Genomic DNA, 25,550 nt, shown 5'->3' with positions numbered 1-25,550 from the left:
CCACCTGAGGGTGGATGGATATAGCATTACAGTCTTCTCAGAAGCAACCCTGAAGAATATCATGGAAAGAATGAAAGAACTTCAATGGGAACAGTAAGAATACCCAATTCATGTGGAGAGAAAAGTAGTCTGGAGTGTGATTCTCTATGCATTTGTGTTGGAGTTTCTCACAGATTCACTAGATGATTAGACAAGACTCATCATTGGTGGCAAGGAAGTTAAAGTAGATATGCAAATATCCCAATATCAGAACAGTATGTGATGACACCTCTATCCCAAGGAAAAGACTATCCAAAGGTTTGAACTGTGGAAGACACTTAACAATTCTGTGTACAATAGAATATACTCTGTGCATGATAGCCAGACTCTGTGCCTATCTCATGGTTTTCTTCAAGGAGTTAGGCACAAGGTCATTGTGATGCCGGGTATGGAAGCTGGATCGGATTGAATAATGATCCTTCAAAGATGTCCACATCCTGATGTTATGAATAACTTAAAAGGGACTTCGTAGCTGTAATTAAGGTAAGTATCTTGAGATCCAGAGGATATCCTAGATTTACTTAAGTCAGCATAATATAATCACAAAGATTCCTACAGGTGAAAAACATGAGGATCACTCACATTCAATGAAGGCATGAGGACAGAAATCAAAGACAGAAGCAAGATCAGATAGATGGTCTTGGCTTTGAGTGGGGAAGAACAAGCCCCAGAAACAAAAGGATAGTATACTGGAAAAGATGGCAAGGGTAAGGTGTTAATATTTGAATAAGATCCTGGTGAATGAATTAGGTAGCTGAAAATGCCCCCTTTGAATTTCATGCCTAGTCATTGGTTCTTTCTTCTCTCTCAGCTTCCTGTTCACCATGAGGGGAAGAAACTCTCAATTCCATGATTTTATATGTTGCTTTATGGGGCAATCAACCATGAACTGAACCCTCTGAAACCATAGGCAAAATCCATCCTTCCTCCCTTAAGTTATTCTCTTAGCCATAACTTCTTCCAAAATAGAAAATACACAAGGGAATATATCCCCCACCCCCAGACTCTCTACAACCAATGCAACCTTCCAGATCTAGATGGAGTTATGGCCTGGGACTGCCAAGACTATTACAATTGTGCTGTTAAAGCAGTTAAGTCTTGTGACAATGTGTTCAAGCACTCACAGATGATTGTAGTGTGGGGGAAGTAGGAAAAGATCTCGGTAAGATGAGACAAACTTTTCTGGGGCAACCAGTAATCAACCACTGCAAAGGATGAACCCATGATTGTCAACCATCTTGTGTTTTGTGAACTGACAAGTAGACTTCATTGATTCTTCTCCACTTTCTGATGTGGTCTTCCACACAGAGTAGATCCTATGGTGGTGCTTAATGTCCAGATCTTTGTGTGAGGAAGAACCATAACTTGTCTCAGAGAATAGGTAACAGCATGCATGTTCATGATTGCTTCACAGGAGGTTCTGGTGTCACCTCACTTAAGTCTGCCTCTCTAATTAGTTTGAAAGATGGGAGCCATTATTTGGAAAATGTCACATAGAAAGACAGAGTGAACTCTAGAAGCTGAGGGCAGCGAGGTCTGACCAACAGTAGACTTCAACTTCAGTCTTCAACTTAAAGGATCTGTACCCTGAATGATGACACAATTAAGGTTAGAGCATACAGAGCATTCCTACTTGACCCTCAAACAAAACTAAAGTCACACACTAACATAGAAGCCCCCACAAGCCCAGAATACAGCAAATCTGATTCCATTTATCAGAGCCACAGAAACTTCGACATAATGAATGCACATCATGTAGAACTATCACATTTGTGGTTGGGAAAACTTGACACCTTCTTCTATCACAGCTTCTAATATATAAACCATAAATTATGAGGTCTGCTCAGGCTCCCAGGGACACAATGGATAGTTGTACCCTTTGCAAAGTTTCAAGACATCCACAGAATCCCCTTTCCCCATCACTCAGACATGAGGGACTTGGTACCCAGGGAAATTATGACTGGGTAGATATGGAGATTAGTGGGGTTCTTACAGATGATGCCTCTGGTAAACATGAACACATGGAAAACTACTAGGGGCCACTCCTGGAATTCAGGGCAGATGTTTCTGTCCCTGTTCCTAGAAGTAGCAAAAGTAGTATTAGCTACACCAGGTGCTTTGTAAAACTGGGTAGCCAAGGAAGGACTTTAGAAATTCTAATTCAAGACTGGAGTTCAGGCAAAGATCATAGATGCTCAGAACTCGGCTTTATCTTCCATTTCTCCCTTCTTGTCTTTTCCCCTGTCTCTCTGCTTCAAACACCCCTAGGGAATCCTCCTGTCATCCATACCTGGGGTACCAGAGACAAAGAGATTGCTTACAAATGAATTCTTCAAGGTAGCTCGAACCTTAGTGAGTTAAGCCTGGATCAGTGACCTTACCCTCAAGAACAATGAAGTAACTTCTACTCCAGCAGGAAGGGAGGGATCAGCAATGTTTCCCCATCATAGGTATGGTTTCACCATTGACAGTATGACCAAGGGTGATATTTATTCTGCATCGACACGTTAGTTAAAATGTCAAGAAAATTTTAAGATCATTTTTCTCATTTTGATAATTTTAAATTTTTATTGTCATTGTAAAGGTGATACACAAAGGAATTACAGTTATATAAGCCAGGTAAAGAGTACATTTTTGTCTTTTTTTGCCACTCCTGGCGTTTGAACTCAGGGCCTGGGCAGAGTACATTTCTTTTGGGACAGTGTACCCCTTCTCTTGCCCTCTCCAAGTTTTCCATCCCATCCCCACCCACAAGTGCATAGTTCATTTTCAACATACTGTCTATTGAGTACCACTCCTGCATTTGTATATCCTTTGTCCATTTCTGTGCCCTACTTTACCCTCTGAAAGGTATATATCATTTTGACATTTATTTAACCTGAATGAGAATGGTGGAGAACATTGCTGTAATGTTCTTGGTACTCAAAAGTAACAGACTGGATTTTCAGGAATAAGAAGCCAGTTGATCTTTGTTTCTGCCTTGTCTGTCCTTGGGAAATGCACTGAATCAGAATTTACACACACACACACACACACACACACACACACACACACACACACACACACACACACACACACACACACACACATACACAAATTCATGAAGGTCAGAGATGATAAGGAAGGCCAGGCCACCTACCTAACCCTTGTTTGGATGAAAAGTTCCTTTCAGACTTTCTTTATGTAACTGATTACAGCATTTACAATTTCCAGGGAGCAGGGGAAAGAGAAAATCTTCTTATCAAAGAAATTTATGCATCCATGAAACCCATCCTCCACATGGTGCCAGGTCACAGGGACCCCCTGGTCTTCCAGGCGCTTTTTGTACAGCAGGCCATCATCTCGGAAGATGTCCCACTCACAGGTCACGATGAAAGCTTCAGGAAGTTGAGCAAAAATATCATCATCTGCTAGAAGGGGTTTATGTTCCCTATCAAAGATACTTTTGGTTTCCAGATAGGCAGCTTCATTAAAAGGAGCAGGAAATTTGAATTGTTGGTTGTCTTTCTTCCTGAACCTTTCAGGAAGGTTGTCAGAGCTCAGCCACTTCCTGTACTTCTCCCAAACATCCATAGGAATGCAAGCACCAGTCAATAGAGCATCTTTCCAAGACAGATCAATAGCCAGATATTTACACATAACCATCAACATCAAATCTCTGGTAAGAAATGGAATATTTTTGTTCTGCTGAAATGAAGGTAACTGTAGATTAATGACCTGGAAAAATGAATAAATCAGGATCTGAGCTCGGATGTGGGGAAGATCTGGTCTGCCAATCAAAGTCTGGGTCATGCTGGCCACTATGGTACCTCCAATGCTGTCTCCACAGAGCACAACCCGGGAGGGGTCCACTCCATAGAATTTCAGTGACTTCAGGAAGTGGATGGAGGCATTCAGGCAATCATGGGAAATGATGGGGTAATGGTAGTCAGGACACTTGCGGTATCTAGGGAGGAAAGGGTACACAGGTAAACCCAGAGGTCAATGAAGGCCCCTTGAATCTTGTCTTCTACACCCCTCCCCACCATTTGCATGAGTCATACCTGATCAAATCCCAAGATTGTGACCAACAACTAAGGATTCTTATCTCCATGTTTATGTGTGGATGTGAATAATCTGTCTATAGTTGGACAATTTCCAACAAAACCCATATTCTGCTTCCAGATATGAATAAATCCCCAAGAAGGTTTTTCAAATGGAACAGTATTTGTTTGGAAGCAGAAAAACAGCAATGCTTTGGGAAGCAAAAGACAGTTAAATACCTCTGTACAGTATTTTTACAATTAAAAAAAAAAACATAAAAAGGACAGTTAAATCTGATCCTTAGGACACCAATGGGGATTTGAGTGAAGATAGTGGCAAAGAGGCCTGATCTCTACATTTTCAGTTCTTACACCAAGAGATCATGAAACATTTGAGTGACACCATTTAAAGAAGGAAATGAGAGAAATTGAAACTTTCCTGTTATTCTCTGTCTCATCACCGGACCCCATCTTACCACAGTGTCTGAAAAACTGTGTAGAACATAACAGTATGATTCAATTAAGGTAAAGAGATCAAGGTAAAGTTGTGTTTAGCCAGAGAATCTGAGGAGAGGACAAAAGAAAGGAGAGGAGACAAGTAGCGGGAACAGAGGGGAGGAAAAAGGAAGGAATAGAGGGAAAGTGAGAGTTGAAGAAAATCTTCTTGTATTTAAGCAACTCTCATTCATTTCCTTCCAATCATTGCCCATTGCACCCATCTGATTGCCTGCATAATGAGTGACCTAGGAACAAGATTTACCTCTGCAAGTGTCTGACATAATATTACTCAAGAAATTCTGGACAGGAAACAAATGAAGTTATTTCTGCACCCTTTTCTGTGCACCCTTTTCACAGGATCTTCATTGTCTCTAAGACTTTTGGAGATTTGCATTTCACTAATGGAAGATCAGATACCAGGGCAGCCAAGAAAGTGGAAGTTACCAAATACCAAATGCTGTCTTCCTCATTGTTCTCAGAAAGGACCAGAGATGCTAAGTTCTGTAAATTACATTGCTATACCATACCCAGCCTAGAGCCCCCCAAGATGAAATGAGTTCAGCAGTTGAGGCAGGAAATAACAGGAAGATTTCATTTTTCTCACTTCCTTCTGCAAACTGTCCTGTTAATGTTTTGTTATCTCTTGGTGGAAGAACTAGAATTATACAGATCATGGCCTTCTGCCCTCTTCCTTACTCAAATTTCCATTGCTTTCCAATAGACCAGACTTGGATTTTCAGCTTCACTCTCCATCAATACCTGCCTGGCTTAAATTGGTAGGTATATAAGTAAATATTTTAATTGCAATCAGTATGAGGAACCATCAACCCAACAACAAAGACCTTGATCAGAACTTTCATGATCAATACTGCCACCCTATCATCTCCATTCCTGCCTCTTCTAAGAATGGGTATGCCTTTGTAGTTTGTTAACTAAATTCCTTTCAGGAGACCAATGTGTATCTCAGTCACTTTTATATCTTGGATATAAGTATCCCCAAAAGGCACATTTGCTTCAATCTTGGTTCCCAGCTGATGGGTGAAATCTTTGAGATGTGATACCATATTGAGGGATGTGACTTCATTAATAGGTTAAACCCTCTGATGGATTCATAATCTCTTGTCATCATTGGGTGGTGATTGGAAGCAGGCTTAATTAGAAGATAATCTAATCCTTTGAAGGTAATTTTGTCCCTGATTCCTTTTTATCTCACTCTGCTTTAGTTTTCCTCATTTGGTTAAACAATTTGGCTCTCCTCATGCCACCATCTTTAGTCTTACCCCAACTCACAGCAATGGAGCAAAATGCTGATGGACTAATATCTCTCAACCACGAGACAAAATAAATTCCTCCTCTTTTAAAATGTTCTTCCCTCAGGTATCACAGGGAAGAAAAAGTGAAACACAGGAGAGTGATACCAGAAAAGTGAAGTTTCTGTTACTACCTCACAACGTGGTTAGGAAGACTTTGGAACCAGTTTGTGGAAGGAATTTGGAAACATTTGAACTGTATACTGGTAATGACCAAGAATTCTGGAAGTATGGGGAAAATAAGATACTAGGTTGAGATTTCAAGAGCAGAATGCCAATAGGAATGTAGGCATAAGATTGTGCTCATGAGGTCTCAGATGGAAACATGATTCTATTGGAACTTGGACTAAATGTTATTCACTTTATGACAGAGAAGCTGTCTATATTTGAACATGCCTTGAGACTTTGAGTTTGAAATTGTTTGACTAATTTATGTGGTGAAGGAAATTTCAGGCAGTTCATATTTTTTGTCTTTTTTTTGTCAGTCATGGGGCCTGAACTCTGTGCCTGGGCACTGTCTCTCAGCTCTTCAGCTCAAGGCAAGCGCTCTATCACTGGAGCCACAGCACCACTTCTGGCTTTTTCTGCTTATGTAGTGCTGAGGAATCAAACCCAGGGCCTCATGCATGCAAGGCAAGAACTCTACCACTGAGCCACCTTCCCAGCCCCAAGGCAGTTCATCTTATAAGCTGTGATATAGTTATTTCTGGGTCCTTTTATCCAGATCGATAGTGAAGATGAGGAACAATTAGTAGACCAGAAGAATCTGAAAAATTTTGCAATTAGACTTTTTTTTTGTGGGGGGGGGGGGAAGTCCAGTCATGGGGCCTGAACTCTGGGCCTGGGCACTGTCCCTCAGCTCTTCAGCTCAAGACTAGCACACTACCACTTGAGCCACAGAGCCACTTCTGGCTTTTTTCTTTTTGCTTAAGTGGTGCTGAGGAATTGAACCCAGGACCTCATGCATGCAAGGCAAGCGCTCTACCACTGAGCCACCTTCCCAGCCCCAATTAGACTTTTTAAAAAAGAAACTCTAGTGTATTGAACATTATGGAAGAGTTGAATGTGGTTGCTAAAGAGAATTGCCCATTCAATGAAATTAATATTTCTTTTAAGACCAATAGAACAGGTGTCATGAGGATATCTCAGGAAGTAGCCAGACCTCACAATTCTTAGTCTCTGAGTCATATAAGTTTATACTCATTTGAAAGACTTTCCCTTGAGAAAAGCTCACCACTAGGCCACACTGCTTGCATAGGGCCTCCTGGAAAGTTCTGTCTGTTGGATTCATTTCACAGTGTTCCACAACACATACAATAGGAAAAAACTGCAACAGTGGCAAACAGGGGCCCAGCTACCTCCTGAGCTACTAGTAGACAGCTATTGGCATCATCCATGTGGTAATGATTGCAATAGTAACGGTTAAAGTGCCAGATAACTTACACCTAGATATCAGAGGGAAACCTGGGAATCTAGCCAATAATGGCAGTGCTAGAGCCCCTGCAGGCAATCCCTAAGAGGGGATTGATGGATGAAGGTGTGAGCATAAAACCTATGGAGATCCATGAAAGTTGAGGATGCCATCAATGAACAGTAAAATTGTAATTTCTGCTGAGTAAAATTGAAATTGTGATCAAAGCCATCTCAAGAGCGGCTGAGTTGGCTGCAGCATGAAAGGCTACAGTAGTATTGTGTAAGACTCTTAGAGACCACATAACATCATCATTTGCCCTGAATGGTGGACATGAATCTACAGGATTTAATGTTTTCCCAGATGTGTTTTAGTCTTGTTCTGATGTGTCTCCATTCTTCCTTTGGAAATGGAGATGTATATTCAGTGCAAATGATCAATAGAAACATTTAACTTCCTCTTCAGTTTACAGAGATTCACAGCTCATAATTTGCCTTGAGTCTCAGAAGAGATATGAGATTAGAACTTGAGAACAGTATTGGAACTATGAAGCCTTAGAGATTCCTGGAGAAATACTAGGTGCCTTCTGTCTTATGAAATGGCTCTGTGCTCTTGGTGCCATGGTAGATTCTTATGGTTTGGACATGAAGTATCCCCAAAAGGCTCATGGGTTCAGTGTTTGTTGCACCATTGGTGAATTCAATCATTGACATGCAATTGGATAATGACTATTCTGACTTCACCAAGGAAAGAGTCAGTGTGATGGAAGTATGGGAATAGTGCCAAGTTCAAGCCAAGCTGGAGGAAGTAGGTCAGTGGGATGTATGTTTGAAAGGTTTCCTTTTCCCAGGCCATTTTTTCTGTCTTTGCTTCCCAGCTGCCATGAGACAACTTTCCTCTGTCTGTCTTCCCATTGCCTTGACTGATGTTCTGATTCATCACAGGCACACAGCAATGGAACAAGCTGACCATGGAGTGACCCTCTGAATCCATGAGTTTAGATAAATCTTATCTTGTGCATATTGTTTATCTCAGGCATTTGACACCATGACAGAAATGGAGCAATACGGACAGGATTAAGGGTAGTTATGCCAGATAGTATTTATGGCCTCTAAGCTCTGCATTCTGTAATGATGGTCATCATTCCAGGCTTTACTGTTTGGGACATTGTGATACCTGTGTCTCTGAGAATAATACAGGTTGTCTTTTTCAATGTGAACCCACAATATATCTCTACAATTACTCGGGACTCACCCTTACCTTCTCCATCACTATAGATAAGCCTCTTTCCTGGGACACTTACCCCACTGCCATCAGCACTGAGTCTGTCTCCCTGGCCAGAACATTGCACAGGTTATGGTAAGAATCTGCAAGAAAAGAAAAGACAGAATGGTCCATAAAGAAAGTTTATAGCTTCCCACTACTGTGCCAGAAATAACACTGCCAATGAGGCTCAAGGGTTGATATCTTCACTCAGTTCCTACATTTGCCTCCTCTTAAGTAACCATTGCCTCCTCTACCTGGGCAAACTTACATCCCTCCACAATCTATTCAGTGTCAAAACTCAAGTCAAAATTGGGACTTACGGTTTACAATTCACAAACTTGCAGTGTGTAAAACTGAGTTCCAGGCACAATAAGAGCACTAAAATGGGCAAAGCCAACACTAAGGAGTTTGGATGAAATTCTCAGGAATATTAATAATTTCATATATTTATACTAAGACATGAATGATTCACAATGGGACATTTTAATGAGTAGCGAGTTCATCAAAAGTTCTAGGTGGAAGATACTTTCATGTTAGTGGCACAGTGCATCTTAACACAGTGCTGAGCACAGACCTGACAACATACACCTCCTCCTGAGTCTGGCCTTGCCCTCATTGTCCCCATTGATGCAATAAGAAGTCTTTGGACATCCACAGCCTGCACTGTCACAACCAATTGAGTTAGGACCTCAGGTGGAAATTGGGCACCAGGATTTTCTAAATCAAACCAGGCAATTGCAGTATTGAAAAGGAGTTGTTGGGGGTGCTTACTGTGGTAGGAAGACTAACATCAGACAAGAATGGGGGTAAATTAGGCCATAAGACCTTCTGTCTTCCAAATAAATAGCATTTGATGTAGTTCTTACAAAAATCAAAATTAATAATTTATAAAAAATAGAAAAAACACTGAGGAAATTGACAAAAATCACAACAGGGGTCAACCCTGTCCTTTTGTGAGGTCAGAGATAAACTGAACAGGAAAGACACTGTAATACACTTACATGAGCTCAGATGGGGACACGTGCCACAGGACATGTAACATAGAAGATACATGTCAAGGAGAGATATTAGGGAACAGCCTCTGACCTCGGAGCTACAACGAGAGTTCTTTAGGTAGGATGGTCAAAGAGGCCACTGTTGGAAAGGACAATTAATATATGAAGAAAGATTGAGGACTTGTCAGTTATGCCTTGTCAGAGATGAAAACATCTTTTGATGCTTAGAAATAGGCAAAGATAGAAGTCAAGATGAAGCAATCCTGTGCATCTCCAGTGCACAGAGGTGGAGGCCTATGATATGACAAGCTCAAAATGATGCAATTGACCATGTCAGAGACATAATAAAGGAAGAACTGCAGTAACAAGCTGTGAGATCTATTCATGAGACCTGGAAAAAACTGTTAATTTGAAATTACAAGGCTTAAGAAAACATGGACTCAGATGATGGTTATCCAGCACAAATGAGAGAAACAGATGCATTTTGCATTCATGTCAAACTTTTATGACAGAACTGACGTTATGAGTGGGAAGGAGAAGAACAGTCATAACCAGGACCTAGGCAGCCCCACTGCCACATCCCTGCCTCACATGGACTAGGACACCATTGCTTACAGAATATTTCCAGAAAGGCTACAACTAACTCTGTGCATGGTCCTGACCCTCAGCCTCTATCTGACCTCCTACACAAAACTCCAATATTACTTCACTTCACACATTCCCCAAGTCCTCAATTTAGTTTGGCAAGGCTGAGGGATTAGTGAAGCCCTTCTTTTCCTAACGCATACTAGGGGGAAAGCCCTTACCCAGGCTGCCCATCACTGTGCCTCCTCCATGATAGAAGATGATTCCTCTCCGAAGGCTGGGCGATGCTGTCTTGGGCTGGAATAACCTCACAGGGATTGTCCCAAATTGCAGGTTGGTCACCATCACTTTAGGGTCCTTCTTTATGGGTAGTAGGTTTTCCACAAACTGGATAAAGTGGAACATGGAGCAAATTCCCAGCTTCTCCAGTATATTCCCCTGTTGGAGATCAGATAACTAATGGTAAATTTGCCTGGGTTTACTCCCTTGGAAACAACAAGACAGTTGCCTATTGGCTAAGGGACAATGCAACCACAAGGCTCACTGTGGTGATAGGATGATAAGAAAAATAAGCTTCTATTCTGTATAAATCATCTACTTTGTAGTATTTTTCGAGCAACAGGCAAAAAGACTAGGATGGGAATGATTTTGCCAAGGTGGAAACCCAGTTTGGGGGTAAGTGGAGAAAACTCAGCCAATTGTCCTGAACACCTGCTCCTAAGTTCACTGGCTCTATTGCTCTGTGTTGGGCTCTACCCAGGTGAGGTGGAAAAGACAGTGCATCATCTGTGTCAACAGTCAGCATGGCACACCTGGAGTTCTGGTGACAAAGGATACTTTTCTTGTGTTTATGCTCCATGGAATAGAGTAATGGGATCAATTAGGTATATGTGTTATAGGCTCTGGAAGGTTCAGTGATGGCTCAGGGCTAAGGGAGTTTCCTAAACTCCTCTGTAAACCTTCTACAAGCCAGTGTCTCAATCTTTGTGAAAGAGTTAAGGATATCAATTGCATGACTAGATTCATTAGTGGTTACATTGAATTCTTTCCTCAAGGGACCTTACTTTTGGGATATGTCTTCATCATAAGGAGAACAGTGTGAGGGGAAGGTAATATTCAAAATAACAACTAGTACTGATTAGATCTCTAAAATGTGCTGGTGTTAGTCCAAATGGATTAACATTCTTATAGTTATCAAACCATTCAAGCACAAGTAAAATTATCAATTTTCATTTACCAAAGGGGAAACTGAGACATGTGGAAATCTAAAGAGGCTTCCCAAAATTTTTCAGTGACTAGGAGACAGTATGTTCTTAACTAGTGAACCAGAAAGAACTTCACTCTGCAGTCAAACCACCAACCAAGTGAGAGAAACTATCCATGATAATCCATGAGCTTCACTCAGTCTCATTTACAATGTAAGACACACTGAAGCCAAGTATTAGATCAAGGAGGAAGTGGTAGGATAGGTTGACCAGGCCATATGGATGTTTCATCAACAGTTCAATGTGTCTTTCTTGAGTGCATTTGCTCTTGTCCCAAGCAGGATATGCCAATGCATTTACTACATGAAGGCTCCCCAAAGGATACTCTGGAAATTTCTTGACCTGCTTGAGTCAAAAGACAGTAGCTCAAGCCAACTAATTGGCCTAGATTTTCCTTCATATGTGGAAAGCATCTGAGAACACTTCAACTCCAGGATGGATGAGCTCCTTGGTGCTGAATACCTTGAAAGGCACTTCTTGTTGAACAGGTTAGTACCTTATCTGACCTCTGCAACAATACTTTCCACACACATTCTTGGCTCATTCCTACCTGCTATTTTTGCCTGGGAGACTTTCAACATACCCTCTAGTTAGATGGCACCCATTATCTTCCTCTATAATCCCAGGTGTCATGATCTTTAGAAAGCCAGCATCCTCCAAATAGGTATTTCACTGTAAAACCCTCTCTCTCCTGCTCTACACTGCCTCAGATTGTATTGCATGGATGACATTATGCAGATGTGTCCCAACCCACAAATTGAAGGATCCTTGTGAGAAGAGACCACAACCATCCACCTCTTGTTCTCCACCATCTACAATACTAAACATTTGTTCAAGGAATTTTGGATATGAAACCTCTTGATCTCATATTCTGAAAGGTCATGGCATAGGCCACTGCTTTGTTTTGGCTTGATGTTTCTAACCATGTGTTCACATTAATCCCAGCTGGCAAGTTAGGACAAAGGTGGAATTAGGGGGAATACTGTTGTTGTTAATATACAATATTTGAAGTTTAAGAGCTGGAACAAAAAAACTCCTTTAATGTCACTAGTGCCTATTACATTATTGTTCATGTTATTTTTTAGTAGTTCTTAGTATCAAGGCCACAGCTTCTAACACTAGGCAAACAGTTCACCAATGAGCTGCGTCTCCAGTTCTTTATCTCTTAGTTGGATAAAAGCAATCTTACCAATCTTTGTATCTCTAATTGTTTAACAGAGTTTGATGTCTACCTTTGGGGACTTAATAAACACACTACTAACAATCTACTTGGACTGAGCACTTGTAAGTTCCTAGCACTGGGATGATTATTTCCAGTGATTTTCTATTTAATCCTCATATCATGACTATAAAAAGCATCTTCTACCTAGGATTACAGGTGGGAGCTACTGGCACCCTTCACCTCTACCCTATAAAATCATTTTGAAAGGGATGACAAAAGCCAAGCAGTGACATTTGACCCAAGGAAATGTGTACTTTAATTTTTCACCACAAAGCTACTGAAATTCTGTGTTTTATGTTTCTCTTAATCTCAGCATTCTGAAGTAAATAGAGAGAGAAAAATTTAAACCCTCTCTTCCTATGCACACATTGTAGAGAAGAAAAAAGGCTCAAAACATGAGGCCAAAGGCTAGTGGCTAAGGCCTGGGACTCAGACCAAAAATTGTCTAATAGTCCTGATGTCTGAACCATACAGTGTGGTTCAGGTTTTTCTCAGTCTTCTTAAGCATTTTATCCCTCCCTTGTCTCTCTTCTTGAGGTCACATGGATATTCACATGTGGGTATTCTCTTCTTCATTTCTGTCCCAGACATTGTGCCCCATGGGACACCAGTTTTTAAGGAAGCCACACTGTGGCTCAAGTGGTAGAGCACTTGCTTTGAGCTGAAGAACGGAAGGACAGTGCCCAAGCCCAGAGTTCAAGCCACACGACCAACAAAAAAAAGATAGTTTTTAAATTAGTTAATCCTCTGCCAACATGAGTAAAAATACATGGATAATATGTCTGAGACAAGTAGAAACGGTCAGATAAGTTGATGTTAAGCAAAATGAGCCCCAAGATAAGGACTCAAATGTTTTTTTCTTTCTTGCTATTGTTTCTAACATATTTATAAGATATTTCTTTGTTGATTTGTATGTCCCTCCCCCACATTATAACTGCTGTTTTCTGTATTTGATGTTGGTATAATTTGTGAAGGGGAAGGGAAAAAACAAATCGTTTAAATAGGGATACAGGTGGACCCATTGCAACAGTGAGATGTACAAGACATTATGTCGAAAAACAAACTTTACAACTTTGGTGTGGAGGAGGGGATGGGGGGAGATAGGAAGGGATGGTAAGGGGAAACAAAGGAGAAGGCAACAATGTTTGATAAGAAATGTACTCATTACCTTGCCCATGTGCTTGTAACCCCTCTTTACAGTATTTTCACAATTAAAAAAAATAGACGGGATATGACTCACATAAAATTAGAGATAAAATGAGGATATCATTAAAAACATTCAAAAGACCATATAGGAATATGTTGACATACTCATATAAGCTAGAAAATCTGGAAATTGATGCATGTCTAGATAAACTAAACTAACCAAAACTGGGCCAAGAGGAAATGTAACATCTAAATAGATCTATAATGAGCAATAAAACAACAAAGAACAAAGATAAACCCAAATTCTGACAGCTAAATTCTAAAAGACCTTTAAGAACCAACATCAATGCTAACACTCCTTAAAGTTTCCATGAAACACAATAGGAAAAATGTTATCAAATTTGTTCTATGAACCTGGCATAACACTTGTTCTAAAACCAAACCAGGACACAAAAGAGAGACAGACAGACAGACAGACAGACAGAACTATAGACTAATTGTTTGATGAACAAATGCATAGACAGATTGATTGATATAGGTATATACATATAACAATCAAAATAGTCAAAGAAGTCATCCATATTGGCAGATGATAGGATCCTATACCTAAAAGAATCTAAAGATTCTATCCCAGAATTCTATCCTAGGACTCATAAAGGCCTTTGACAATGAAGCAAGGTGTAAAATCTTATCAAATCATTAGTTTTTTGTACACCAACAAAATTAGGAGAATTAGGAGGAGAGGCAAATAGGAAAACAGCTGCATTCAAAATAGTGGGAAAAAATTAAAACCTAGGAATATAGCTAGCCAATGAGGTGAATAACTGCTACAAAAAAAACTATAAGCCCTCAAATGAAGAAATTAAAGTTTTAAGAAGATACTAGATGATGAAAAGAACTCCCATGTTCTTGGATTGTTAGAATCGATATCAAGAGAATATCCATACTACCAAAACTAATCTACAACTTTGATTCATTACCCATCAAAATCCCAATATTATTTTATAGTGATAGAATAAAGTAATTCTAAAATTTATATGGAAACACAAAAGGCCCTGAGTACAGAAAGAAATCTTGAGCAAAAATACTATTTATCAGTATTATTATTATTGTTATTATTATTATTATTGAGGTATCATGATACCAGACTTCAAACTATACTCAAGAGCCATCGTAACAAAAACAACATAGTACTGGCACAAAAACAGACATGCAGAACCATAGAACTTATTTAAAAGACCCAGAAATAGATCCATACACCAAGAATCAACTGACTTTTCAGAAAAGAGACCAAAAGACACATTGGAGAAAAGAGTGTCTCGCTAACAAATAGTAGTGGGGGGACTGAATATCCACATTCAGAAGACTGAAATTAGATCATTTCTCACTCTCAAAGACCCTAATGTAATTCTTGAAACTTTGAAACATTTCCAGGGCTGTTCTTCATGGAAAACTTCCATAGCATTTTCCCTAAGAACAAGAAAACTACTACAATTTTTTGAATTAGTAGCTAAACAAAAAGGAGCAGAGTGACATAATAAAATTGAACACTGCCAGGAACCTGCAACCCCATTGATGATGTGTTTCTCGCCTCTAATTGGTTGAGCTCCACTAAGCTCCATTGACTGCTAGAATTGGCCCCTCCCAGGGGTCACTGGATAGCTAGATGAGGCTGATGGGTAATGAGGCCCTTCCTCCATGACCACACACCCAGGCTGCCTATCACTGCACAGCCTCCATGGTAGAAGATGACACCTTGACAAGCGCAGGAGAACACTGCCTTCGGCTGGAACAGCCTCATGCTGATTGACCCAAATCACAGGTTGGTCACCACCACTCTAGGGTCCTTCCTTATTGGCACAAGATCTTGTAGAAATTGACAGAATCTGGCCATTGAGCAAATTCTTAGCTTCTCAAGTATACACCCCTGGGGGAGAGTTGGAGATAAAGTTGAGTCATCTGTTTTGATGACTCAGTTCCTTCAATGAGCTCTATGAGCCATTTTGAAACCAGTCTCAGAAAATCAGCATGCACACAGCTCCCATATGGAGATGAGTTCATCAATTTCTCCTAAGGTTTATGGATATTGAAGCTGGTCAAGGAGTTCTGAGAACCGAGAAACAGGAAACCCAAGGAAAGCCATTATTCTCATGAGTAATGTTCATTGGGCACTGGATGCTTATGCTTCTAACCTTAATTACTGAAGAGACTGAGATTCAAAATATCATGACTGGAATCCTGCATAAGCAGGAAAATCTAGGAGACTTCTTTCTTCTTTAATTAAACAGTAAAATGGTGCAGCTTGTGAGCTAGAGTACCAGACATGAGCAAGAAAGCTGAGTGAAGGTGTGAGGCCTTGAGTTCTCGCACAAATATTGCCACATTAAAATAGTAAAGTATTAATATCATACATTAGTCTTGTTTCCTTCTGCCTTGTCTACATTTCAAAGCTCCAAGACACGTGCTATTAGATTACTGATAACATTTTCATCCTCCCCATTTTTAAGAAAGAGTAATATTTCACAGGCAGCAAAGCCTTGCCTTGGAGATTTTTCAATCATTACTGTGGTTCATAACTGCGGGTTCCAATCTTCCAAAACAGATCAACAGCCACAGACTCTAAGACCTATACATATACTGGAGACTCATTCACCCACCTAAAGGCTCTTTTCTTATGGATGAGTAACCGGATATGTTTTACCCAGTCTGGTATGGACTGTTTAACCCATTCTGTCCTGCACAGGCAGGGCCACCATGCACTATACCAACTCATTATCTAACTCAAAAAGACCACAGATTCTTTCATGAGTTTCTTCTGTTTACTTTCTGTGGGCAAGTAGATACAGAAGAGAATCAAAGCCCATTTGTATGTCACTGTATTTGCCTTTGCCTTTCTACAATGAGCCCAGAGCAAAAAGTCTGGCATATTTTCACTGACCAAAGCACACTGGCCTTTACTTTTAGACCATGTGGCTTTTTGTAAAATGTCTTCCCATTTCTCATTCCTGTTGTCTGATACAATAATTAAAAAACAACTTTACCCAAGTTTTTATCAGTTGGGCCAAGCAGTGCATAATCCGAAACTTCACAGTGTGGCCAATGGCAGGAGGAACATCAATAGTCAGAAAATTTTCTAGAAGAGTCCACAAGCTGAACCCCAGAACCAGGATGCACACCACAGTGGTAAGGACCACCAATGAAGCAATCATAGCGTCCTTCTCCCTTCAGAATGGGCTGAGGAACTCCTGCCACCTGGAGAAGGTCTTAAGAGTATCTCTTGCCCAAAGAGCCAGGCATTTTATATCTTGCAAAGTCTGAATCACCACTACAGATAAATGTTTTGGCACATTGAGTAAAACAGAAAAGAGTTTGCATCAGATCCTGACCTGGACAAGTCCTAGCCCAGTATGTGCAGAGCCCTTGTTCAAGGTCAAGTCTGTGTATCATCACACAACCCTAGTATTCTCCAATCTGGTTAGAAGAAGAACAGGTAGTGGTAAAGAGACTTCTGCAAGATGTTGCTAAGTCATGGCCAGGCTGCTAAGAGATTGGGAAAACATTGAGTAAGTCCTATCAGGAGCCCTTCGTCTCTCCGCTCAGTTGGAAAATCAGAGATACCAAGGTTGCCTGGTAAAAGAGGAAGAACAACCACCCTTACCCAGTCTTGCTCTTCCTCCTCAATTCCTGGGTATGCTAAACTAAAAACTAACCTCACAATTAGTCTTTATATTAGTGACCTGTTTTTTTATACTAGTGTTTTGACACGTATGGCCTTGCTGATCCAAAAGGGACAGCAATTCCTAGGTTTGAGAGACCGCAAACAGCTTACCTGTGAGTACACTTTTCATGCATAATCCAAGAAGTGCAGAACCCACACTCTCAACCACCACCATTCTTGGCTTGTCAGTGCTAAGCCACTGTCCACCTGCCATGACTAGACAATGACCAGGGATTAGACAACCAAGGGCAACACTTTTGCCCTAGTACACACTGAAATCATTTCAGACACTCAGTTGTAAATCAGGTGACTTAGCCTTGCTTTGTCTTCCTATTGACACACCATATAAAATTCTGTGCATGTTACCTCATATCTTTCTGCCTCTTGAGCAGTTGTGCTTCACTGTTGGTGCCTGTCCCAGATACGAATGCCACCCTCATGGGAACTGTGAAGAACAAGTTCTGTTTTCAACGGAAATCATCTATTGAACCAGTGGCTTTACTGAATCTCAAATTGTCTAGTAATAAACCCATTCATTGTGGTATTGCTCAAGAATAGAATGCATGCGTGCATGAGGTTCTTGGTTCAATCCCCAGCAATAAACACCATATTTTTATCTTCAGCTGGGAATCATCCACTGGAAAAACAAGAACATCCATTAATGTCAGCAAAATAGGATGTTGAGGTTTTTTTTAATCATCATCCAATCTATTGTCTGCACGCATTAGATACCCTAGCACTCTACCTCTCCATTTTCTGATTTATGTGGTGCTGTAATCAAGGAGCAATTTCTTCCTTAATTCCTCTTTTTTAAGGAAGAGCCCAGTTCCTTAATTTGTATCCTCATGGAGAAGCACAAGACATGCTAAGAATGTTTCCTTTCTTTTTGAGTCTCCTGAGGAAGAAACAATGGTAAGTATGACTGCCTTAATTCTCTGGTATTCCCCTGGACCTTCTTGTTCTATGAGTCCTCAGTGTCCTCCAAACCTTATGGTTTGGCTATAAAGTATCCACAAAAGTTCATGGGTTCAGTGCTTGTGCCACAATTGGTTGTTGCAATAATTGCGAGGTAATTGGATTAAGAAGGCTCTGATTTAAGGCATCACACTGCTGTTAGATTAATAACCTGATGGCATTATTTAGAAGTGCTAATAGTTGGGTCTTATTTGGAGAAAGTAGGTCACTGGGTGTATATTATAAAATGATATATTTCCCTGACCTTTCCTATCCCCTTCTGTTTTATGGTTATCACTATGTGATCACCGTTGCCCTATCCTATCCTCCTACTATTATGATGACCTCCTTTACCATAGCACCTTTTAGATACACTTGAAAATGAGCCCAAACAACTGGGTACAACATTGAGGAAAACAACAGATTCCTGGAACCACTTCATGGCTGGGCAATGGATAGAAAAGCTGTATTCGATTGAAGAGTAGTCTCTGTAGTTGTGTTTGCTGTGGGGTATTACTTAGTCAATCAGTAAATGAACTAAAGTGATGGACTTGAAGTAAGGGAAACTTAAATGATTTCCAATTTAACATAAGGTCAGATACATTCTTTTCAAAGAAAAAATATTTAGGAATGCAAGAATACCCAATAAAGCTATGTACAAAGAAAGAAAGGGAAAATATGTAGACTATTCAGGGAAATCCTTTCCTCCACTGCCAAAGGAGAATCAACTGGGCCTAAGATCACAGTCAAGGTTCTGGTCATTGTTGATAAAATGGTTTGACAGGAGTCCATCAACTTGTTAAAATACTTACTTATGTAGCATCTACCAGGGACAGAGATTTACTGACACAACTCTGATACTTGGAAACAAAAGAACCAGATTGCAGTCACACAATCCCGCTGATGTCTTTCCCTTCTCTGTGATTTTCTTCATGGTCACCCCTGATTAGTCTATTTTGTTGCACCCATCTACCCTCAAGTGATACCCAAACGTTGTTGCAGTTCTATTTGCAAACCAAAACTGTTTGTTTTTCTCCTTCTGTTTCCCAATTCTAAGAAACATCTAGAGGCCCTAAACATACACTGAGGAAGTAGAAGCCAATGAAGTAGATGCTGATGGTCAAAGAACTAGCTATCTACTCATGTAACTCACAGGGGCTCTCTGGTCCTGTCTGAGCCAAGTGTCTTATGTATTCTTTACCTGTGACCAAGGAAGTGACTCAAGGAAGACTTCCTCTTGCATTCCTGAGAGTGGATTCCAAACACAGTACTTCTGTGCTCATGCTCTGCAGGGCCATAGTCACATCCCCATTAATGAAGCCAGGTTCTACACCTATGGTGGCTATTCCTTACATCTGTGCTTCCTCTGTTACTTAGAGCTTTTTCTTGTTTGTTTTGTTATGTATTTCAGCCAGAAACCTACCTTTCCAATCTTCTGTTGTAACTAAAATGTTCTTTATATTCACTTTCTCTGTTCAAATTTCTGTGTGCTGTCTGCTTCCATCTTGGTCACCACTGATACAGAATGACTGCAAGAAATCACGCAGGTGATAGACTATAATATGGTTGTGAGGATTGGTTGGGTGATGTCCTTGGGTTTTAATGTGCAATTCTTAAGTCATAAGGGGATTATTCTGAAGTATAAAACGTGGGCTCTTGCCAGGTGCCAGTGTCTCACACCAGCACACCTACCAACTCGGGAGCCTAACATCTGAAGATCTTAGTTCAAAGCCAGCAAAGGCAGAAAATTCTGTAACACTCTTATCAATTTATTACCAAAAAAGCCCAAAGTAGAACGGTAGTTCAAGTGGTATTGTGCTAGGCCTGAGCAAAAAAGCTCAGGGACAGCACCCAGGCCCTGAGTTTAAACCCAAGAAATGGCACACGCACCAAAAAGTGGGGTCGTACATTTGAATTTAGAAAACATTGAAACATTGAGCCTCAAAGTCAATAGGATAATATCTTGCTGATTAATGTTGCTTACCTTTTCTGTTTCATAGGATACTGGTCTCTCATGCCTGTGAGCGCTCAAAAACTTCTTGGGAAGATGTCCCAGACATCAATTTTACTGCTCCAAGTAAAATCACCACTTTTATCATGAGACTCATAAATCTTGTTTCATGGAGAATGTAGCACTGTTACACAGTTACACAGAAACTCTTCTACAGATCGAAGGAATTACAAAACATTGATTACATATATCAAAAACATCTTGAGCACTACAGGTAGGAGCAGGTTTCTTTGTCATCATAACGAGTGTACAGGGTTGTGGTAGTAAGTATTCAAAAGAGTGCATTTTAAGTATTTTCACTATGGAGGCTCAAATAAAACAGCAGCCTACACAGAAATACATCTTGTGTTGTTCATGCTAGAGAGCCAGATGTGTTGTACTTGTTTTTTTGATAAGTGGGGGTAAAGTGGGGAGAGTAATAGCTTCTTTGTCAGTAGTTGAAGACTTGAATCAATGCTGATCTTTATTTATAAAGATGTCATATTAGAGAGGGGTTTTTTTGCACTTTGTGCCAAAAGATTCCAAATGCTCAGAAGAGGGAACATACTGGACTGAATTTATCTTCTGCAAACTAAACATCCTAAACCTCAGCTATTCTTACCCTTCTCTTGAAAAATTTATCAGCAAGAACTTGGCCAGCATGCTTTCAAAACTCTCTGGTTTGCATTATGGACAGGCAAATTCTGACTAATTATATTGATATAGGTTTTCTGACTTCAATGGGCCGTGAAATCAAAGATGAGCAAAATACAAGGCGTGCATTTAACTATGACAAACAAGGAAGACATACATACACAGGAGGAGAACAGATAAGTTCCAGCAACAAGAATGCTTTTGCTCACAGAAAAAATTGCTTATGTAGCATGGTGTCTGTCCCAGGAATTAAATACATGACTACTCTACTATAGAGCAGCATGATTGACAATAACCAGACCCCAAATTTGAGTCGTAACAGTGGAAATCCATGGCTTCTCATCCTTTTCATACCTTAAGTTAGTGCACAGTCCAGGGGCCTCGATTCAAAAGGAGGCCAGATCTTCTGGGAAAAACCAACTTTTCATCTACATCTCAGGTATATATTGCAATTCTCCATTCAACATTTGTCTAAAAGGATTTGTAGCTTTTACCAAATTGAACCTGCCCTATACATTTTCCATGACTTACTAGACATGGGTTCTGAATTAACAATAAATCAGGTGACCTACAATGTCATGTGGTTCCTCCCAGTCAAATAGGGGTAAACTGAGGTCAGATGTCTTACAATCTGTTTCTCAGTAGGCTCCTTGATCCAAAGAAGCATGTATTTTGTGACTTTTGTGTTGGAAAGTATAATTGCAGATAGATAACTGGGAAACTGGCAGATTTCACATGGTTCTCTGACCTCAACAGGAGGCTAACGATGGCAAGGATGACCCTGTGGGAAGCACTGGACCTGCAATCCCTACCCAGATAGTAAACAGAGGTAGTGCTGCTCCCACGGGACACTGCAGAGGTCCAATTCACCATAAAGGGCATGAAAGAAAACATGACTTGTTTCACTATATGTGATGTGCAGACTGCCAGGTGAATGACTGTAGATGAGACTCCAATTAATCATCCAGTGACTCCAATCATGGCTGTTCCTCAGCTGTAGTGTCTTGATTGAAGCAGGTAAGTGTTTGGGGAAAAAATGGGAAAAAGGCAAAGGCCAGCCTCATTCTCAACAGGCTAGGACTGCTTATTGAAGAACAATGAGGGGCAACAACCTTCCCACAGGATCTGAGGTTGTGCAAGGAGGTAGGGTTGGAGTTCATCTTTTATGGGGTCTGAACAAGGAGAGAGAGGTTATTGAAAAAGCCATTAGGTTCAGGGAGGTGGACCAACCATGGAATGCTTATAGCCAGGCTCAGGGGGATTGTGCTGCCTGCATCAAGCAATCTGCACATATCTACTATAATAGGGTAGGGGTCAGGCTCTCATATTCCATCTTTAGATACATAAGAAGATTGGACCAAGAGGAAAGAGGGAAGTCCTTCATATAGGGTCTTTGGATAGATTAAAAGCTTTGGGCTGCATCTGGGCACCAGTGGCTCATGCCTGTAATCCTAGCTACTCAGGGGGCTGTGTTCTGAGGATCGTGGTTCACAGCCAGCATAGGAAGAAAAGTCTGTGAGACTCTTATCTCCAATTAACCACCAGAAATCCAAAAGTGGCATTGTGACTCCAGTGGTAGAGCACTCACCCTGAGGTGAAGAGCTTAGGAACAATGCCCAGGCCCAGAGTTCAAGCCTTATGACCGATTTTTTAAAAGGAAGGGGGGAGAGAGAGATTGGGCTGGGAAAGGAAACTGGGAAAGAAGTCGATGGTTGTCTTTTCAGGCTATTTCCTGATGACCTGAGGGAGTCATTTTGAGCACTGGTATACCACTAGGTCATATGTTGGTTAGGCCTCTCCTTTGTTGAGGGGCTAGAGTTCTGTGGGCCCCGTATCATCTCTGTTAGGGGGTAGGTATCCTGCAGACATGAGGAACTCTGTCAATCTCTGGGATATGAAAGTTAGCTTGTGTTGCCAGAAGAAATCAGAAAGACATTTGACCACACATGGACCTACAGATATTGTCAGTACAATCATGATTATTGAGCCCACAAATGGCAGAAGGAAGGATGGAAAAGAAAAAAAACTGGATGACTTGGCTACTTCCTGTCTCTTGCATCCCAGGTTGTCCTGCAGTTTGTGGAAAATGTCCCTAACAACTTCTGATTGATTGACATTGGCAACTGGGTAGAGGAGAGCATAGTTGAGTGTTTAATACTAAGCAGTCAGAAGCTGGGGCTGGGTTGGGGTGGTTAAAGTATCAGTAGGATGCCTTGATCATTGCCTGTACTTGGACTATAGGGATGGGAGATCCAGGAAGGTGCCAAAGCAAACATCCTGAATCTAAGAATCACTATAGATTCATATCCATTTAGAAGAAAGGCAGGTATGATCATTCAATGGGCATGCTTGTTAACTATATTCTTTTGATCTCCTTACTCTAGTTAATTTTGAGATGGCGAGACAAAGTGACTCCATTGTCCTGGAGCCTAGGTGCTTTTTTCTGAGATGCCTTGTCCTGGTTAACATTTCTTTTGTCAGTCACAGGGATTGAACTCAGGGCCTGGGCACAGTTCCTGAGCTCATTTGATGAAGGCTATCACTCTACCACATTGAGCCTAGCACTATTTCCAGCATTTTGCTTGTTAGTTCAAGATAAGATTCTCACAAGGATTTTTCTTTCAAGGCTGACTTTGAACTATGATACCTAGATCACTCCTTACTCCCAGTTGAAGCAACACGGAGACAGATAGAAACAGTTTTAAGCAGGGATTACCTGGGCCTGGTTAAGAATAGAATCTAAGTTTCACCAAAAAATACTTATCAGACTTACTTATCCCACTGTATGTGGACTAAATGCTGCAGAGGTTAAAATTTCTAATGATATATAAAATATTAAGTGAAATGAACCCCAAGATAGGGACACAAGTGTTTTTTTTCTTTCTTGCTATTGTTTTTAATGTATTTGTAATGTACTATGTGATTTTTTTTTTGTTTCTTTTGTATGTTCTTCCCCCATGGTATAATCCCTGTTGTCATTGTATTTGATTCTGGTTCCCTGCACCTTGTATATACAATTTTCTAATTTGGGGAGGGGAAGGGAAATAACAAAATGCTGAAATAAGGATACAGGTTGACCCATTGTAGCAGTGAGATGTAAAAGAGACTGTTGAAAACGAGCTTTACAAGTTGGGGGGGAGAGGGGTGAAGGAGTGGGCAAGGAAGGATGGTAGGTGAAAAACAAAGGAGGAGGTAACAAAGCTAGAAAGGAAATGTACTCATTACTTTACTCAAGGAAATGTAATCCCTCTTTATAATATTTTTACAATAAAAAACATATATAAATTTTTAAAGATTTTAGGCTAGAAGAAAAATAATTGTAATGATAAAATGCAATAGTAGGGTCTGGGAATGTGCCTTAGTGTTAGAGTGCTTGCCTAGAATGCATGTAGCCCCAGGTTTGATTCCTCAGTACCACAAAAACAGAAAAAGTGGGAAGGGGAGCTGTGGCTCAAGTGGAAGAGTGGTAGCCTTGAGCAAAAGAAGCTCTTGGGGAGTGTCTAGAACTTGAGTTCAAGTCCCAGGATTGGCAAAAAAAACCTCAATAATAATTAATTTATTTACATGATTAGAGTTTTAACACAACTGGTTAAATAATCTTGTTAATTTTTAACTGAATTGAGCACTTTAGGGTACTAATTAAGATTGAAACCATTGTCAGCTTTGTACCCAAAGCAGTTTACATACTTGGGAAATAGACATTAGACAAGGAAAAATAACGTTCAAGTTAAAAGGTGGTCAGAAGATCAATATGAAACACAATAGACACAGATGAAAACGATTCTCCCAGATATAGGAAGCACTGAAGAGACACAACCACAAATAGGTAGGAGGATGAGTCTGATTATCACAGTTCAAAGCCAGCCTGGGAAGCAAAGTCCCTAAGTTTCTTACCTTCATTTAATCACCAAAACAGCTGGGAGTGGAACTCTGACTCAAGTGGTAGAGTGCCAGGCTGAGCAGAAAAGCTCAGCACTTAGATCTTGAGTTCAAGACCCAGAAACAACAACAGCAGAGATATAGATTGGCTATTTGGATCAAAAGGCAACCTGCATCCATCTACTGTCTATAGGAGACAAACAAAAATGACAAACACAAAGGCATACTCAAAATTAAACTCTGGAACAAAATCTTCCAAGTAAATACCTCCCATAAATAGTCCGATTAGAAATACTAGTATTTGGAAAGCCAGGTTTCAACCTAAAGCTTACTAGAAGAGAATAAGGACATATTAAGAAAAGGAGCTCTCTGTCAGAAGGACAGAACAATCCTTAACATCTATGTACCAAATGCTGGTACTCTCAACTTCACAAGTCATGCATTAGTTGTCCTAAATACACACACAGTTTAAACACAGTGATGGTTGGAGTTTTCAACACACCTTCATCACTGATGGATAGATCACTCTGGCAAAAACACAGCAAAGAAACATCAGAGTTAAATAGGACCTAGCAGACATCTACAGAATATTGCAC

General features: G+C 40.4%; 1 protein-coding gene across 1 annotated transcript; it reads right to left on the bottom strand.

Annotated features, from left to right (window-relative positions):
* Window positions 1-3,207: 3,207 nt before the first annotated feature.
* LOC138838449 (arylacetamide deacetylase-like 4 family member 1) lies at window positions 3,208-16,968 on the bottom strand. Its single transcript, XM_070037955.1, has 4 exons — window positions 16,801-16,968; window positions 10,348-10,564; window positions 8,584-8,647; window positions 3,208-3,985 (listed from the first exon to the last, which is right to left on the bottom strand). Exons 1-4 carry the CDS (start codon window positions 16,966-16,968, stop codon window positions 3,208-3,210), a joined length of 1,227 nt encoding a protein of 408 aa, XP_069894056.1.
* Between the last annotated feature and the right edge of the window lie 8,582 nt (window positions 16,969-25,550).

Source organism: Dipodomys merriami, unplaced genomic scaffold (assembly GCF_024711535.1).
Source record: "Dipodomys merriami isolate MVZ:Mamm:240054 unplaced genomic scaffold, mDipMer1.0.p SCAF_28, whole genome shotgun sequence".
Lineage (NCBI taxonomy): Eukaryota > Metazoa > Chordata > Mammalia > Rodentia > Heteromyidae > Dipodomys > Dipodomys merriami.
The sequence above is the reverse complement of the archived record's forward strand: the minus strand, read 5'-3'. Positions and strand labels throughout refer to the sequence as shown.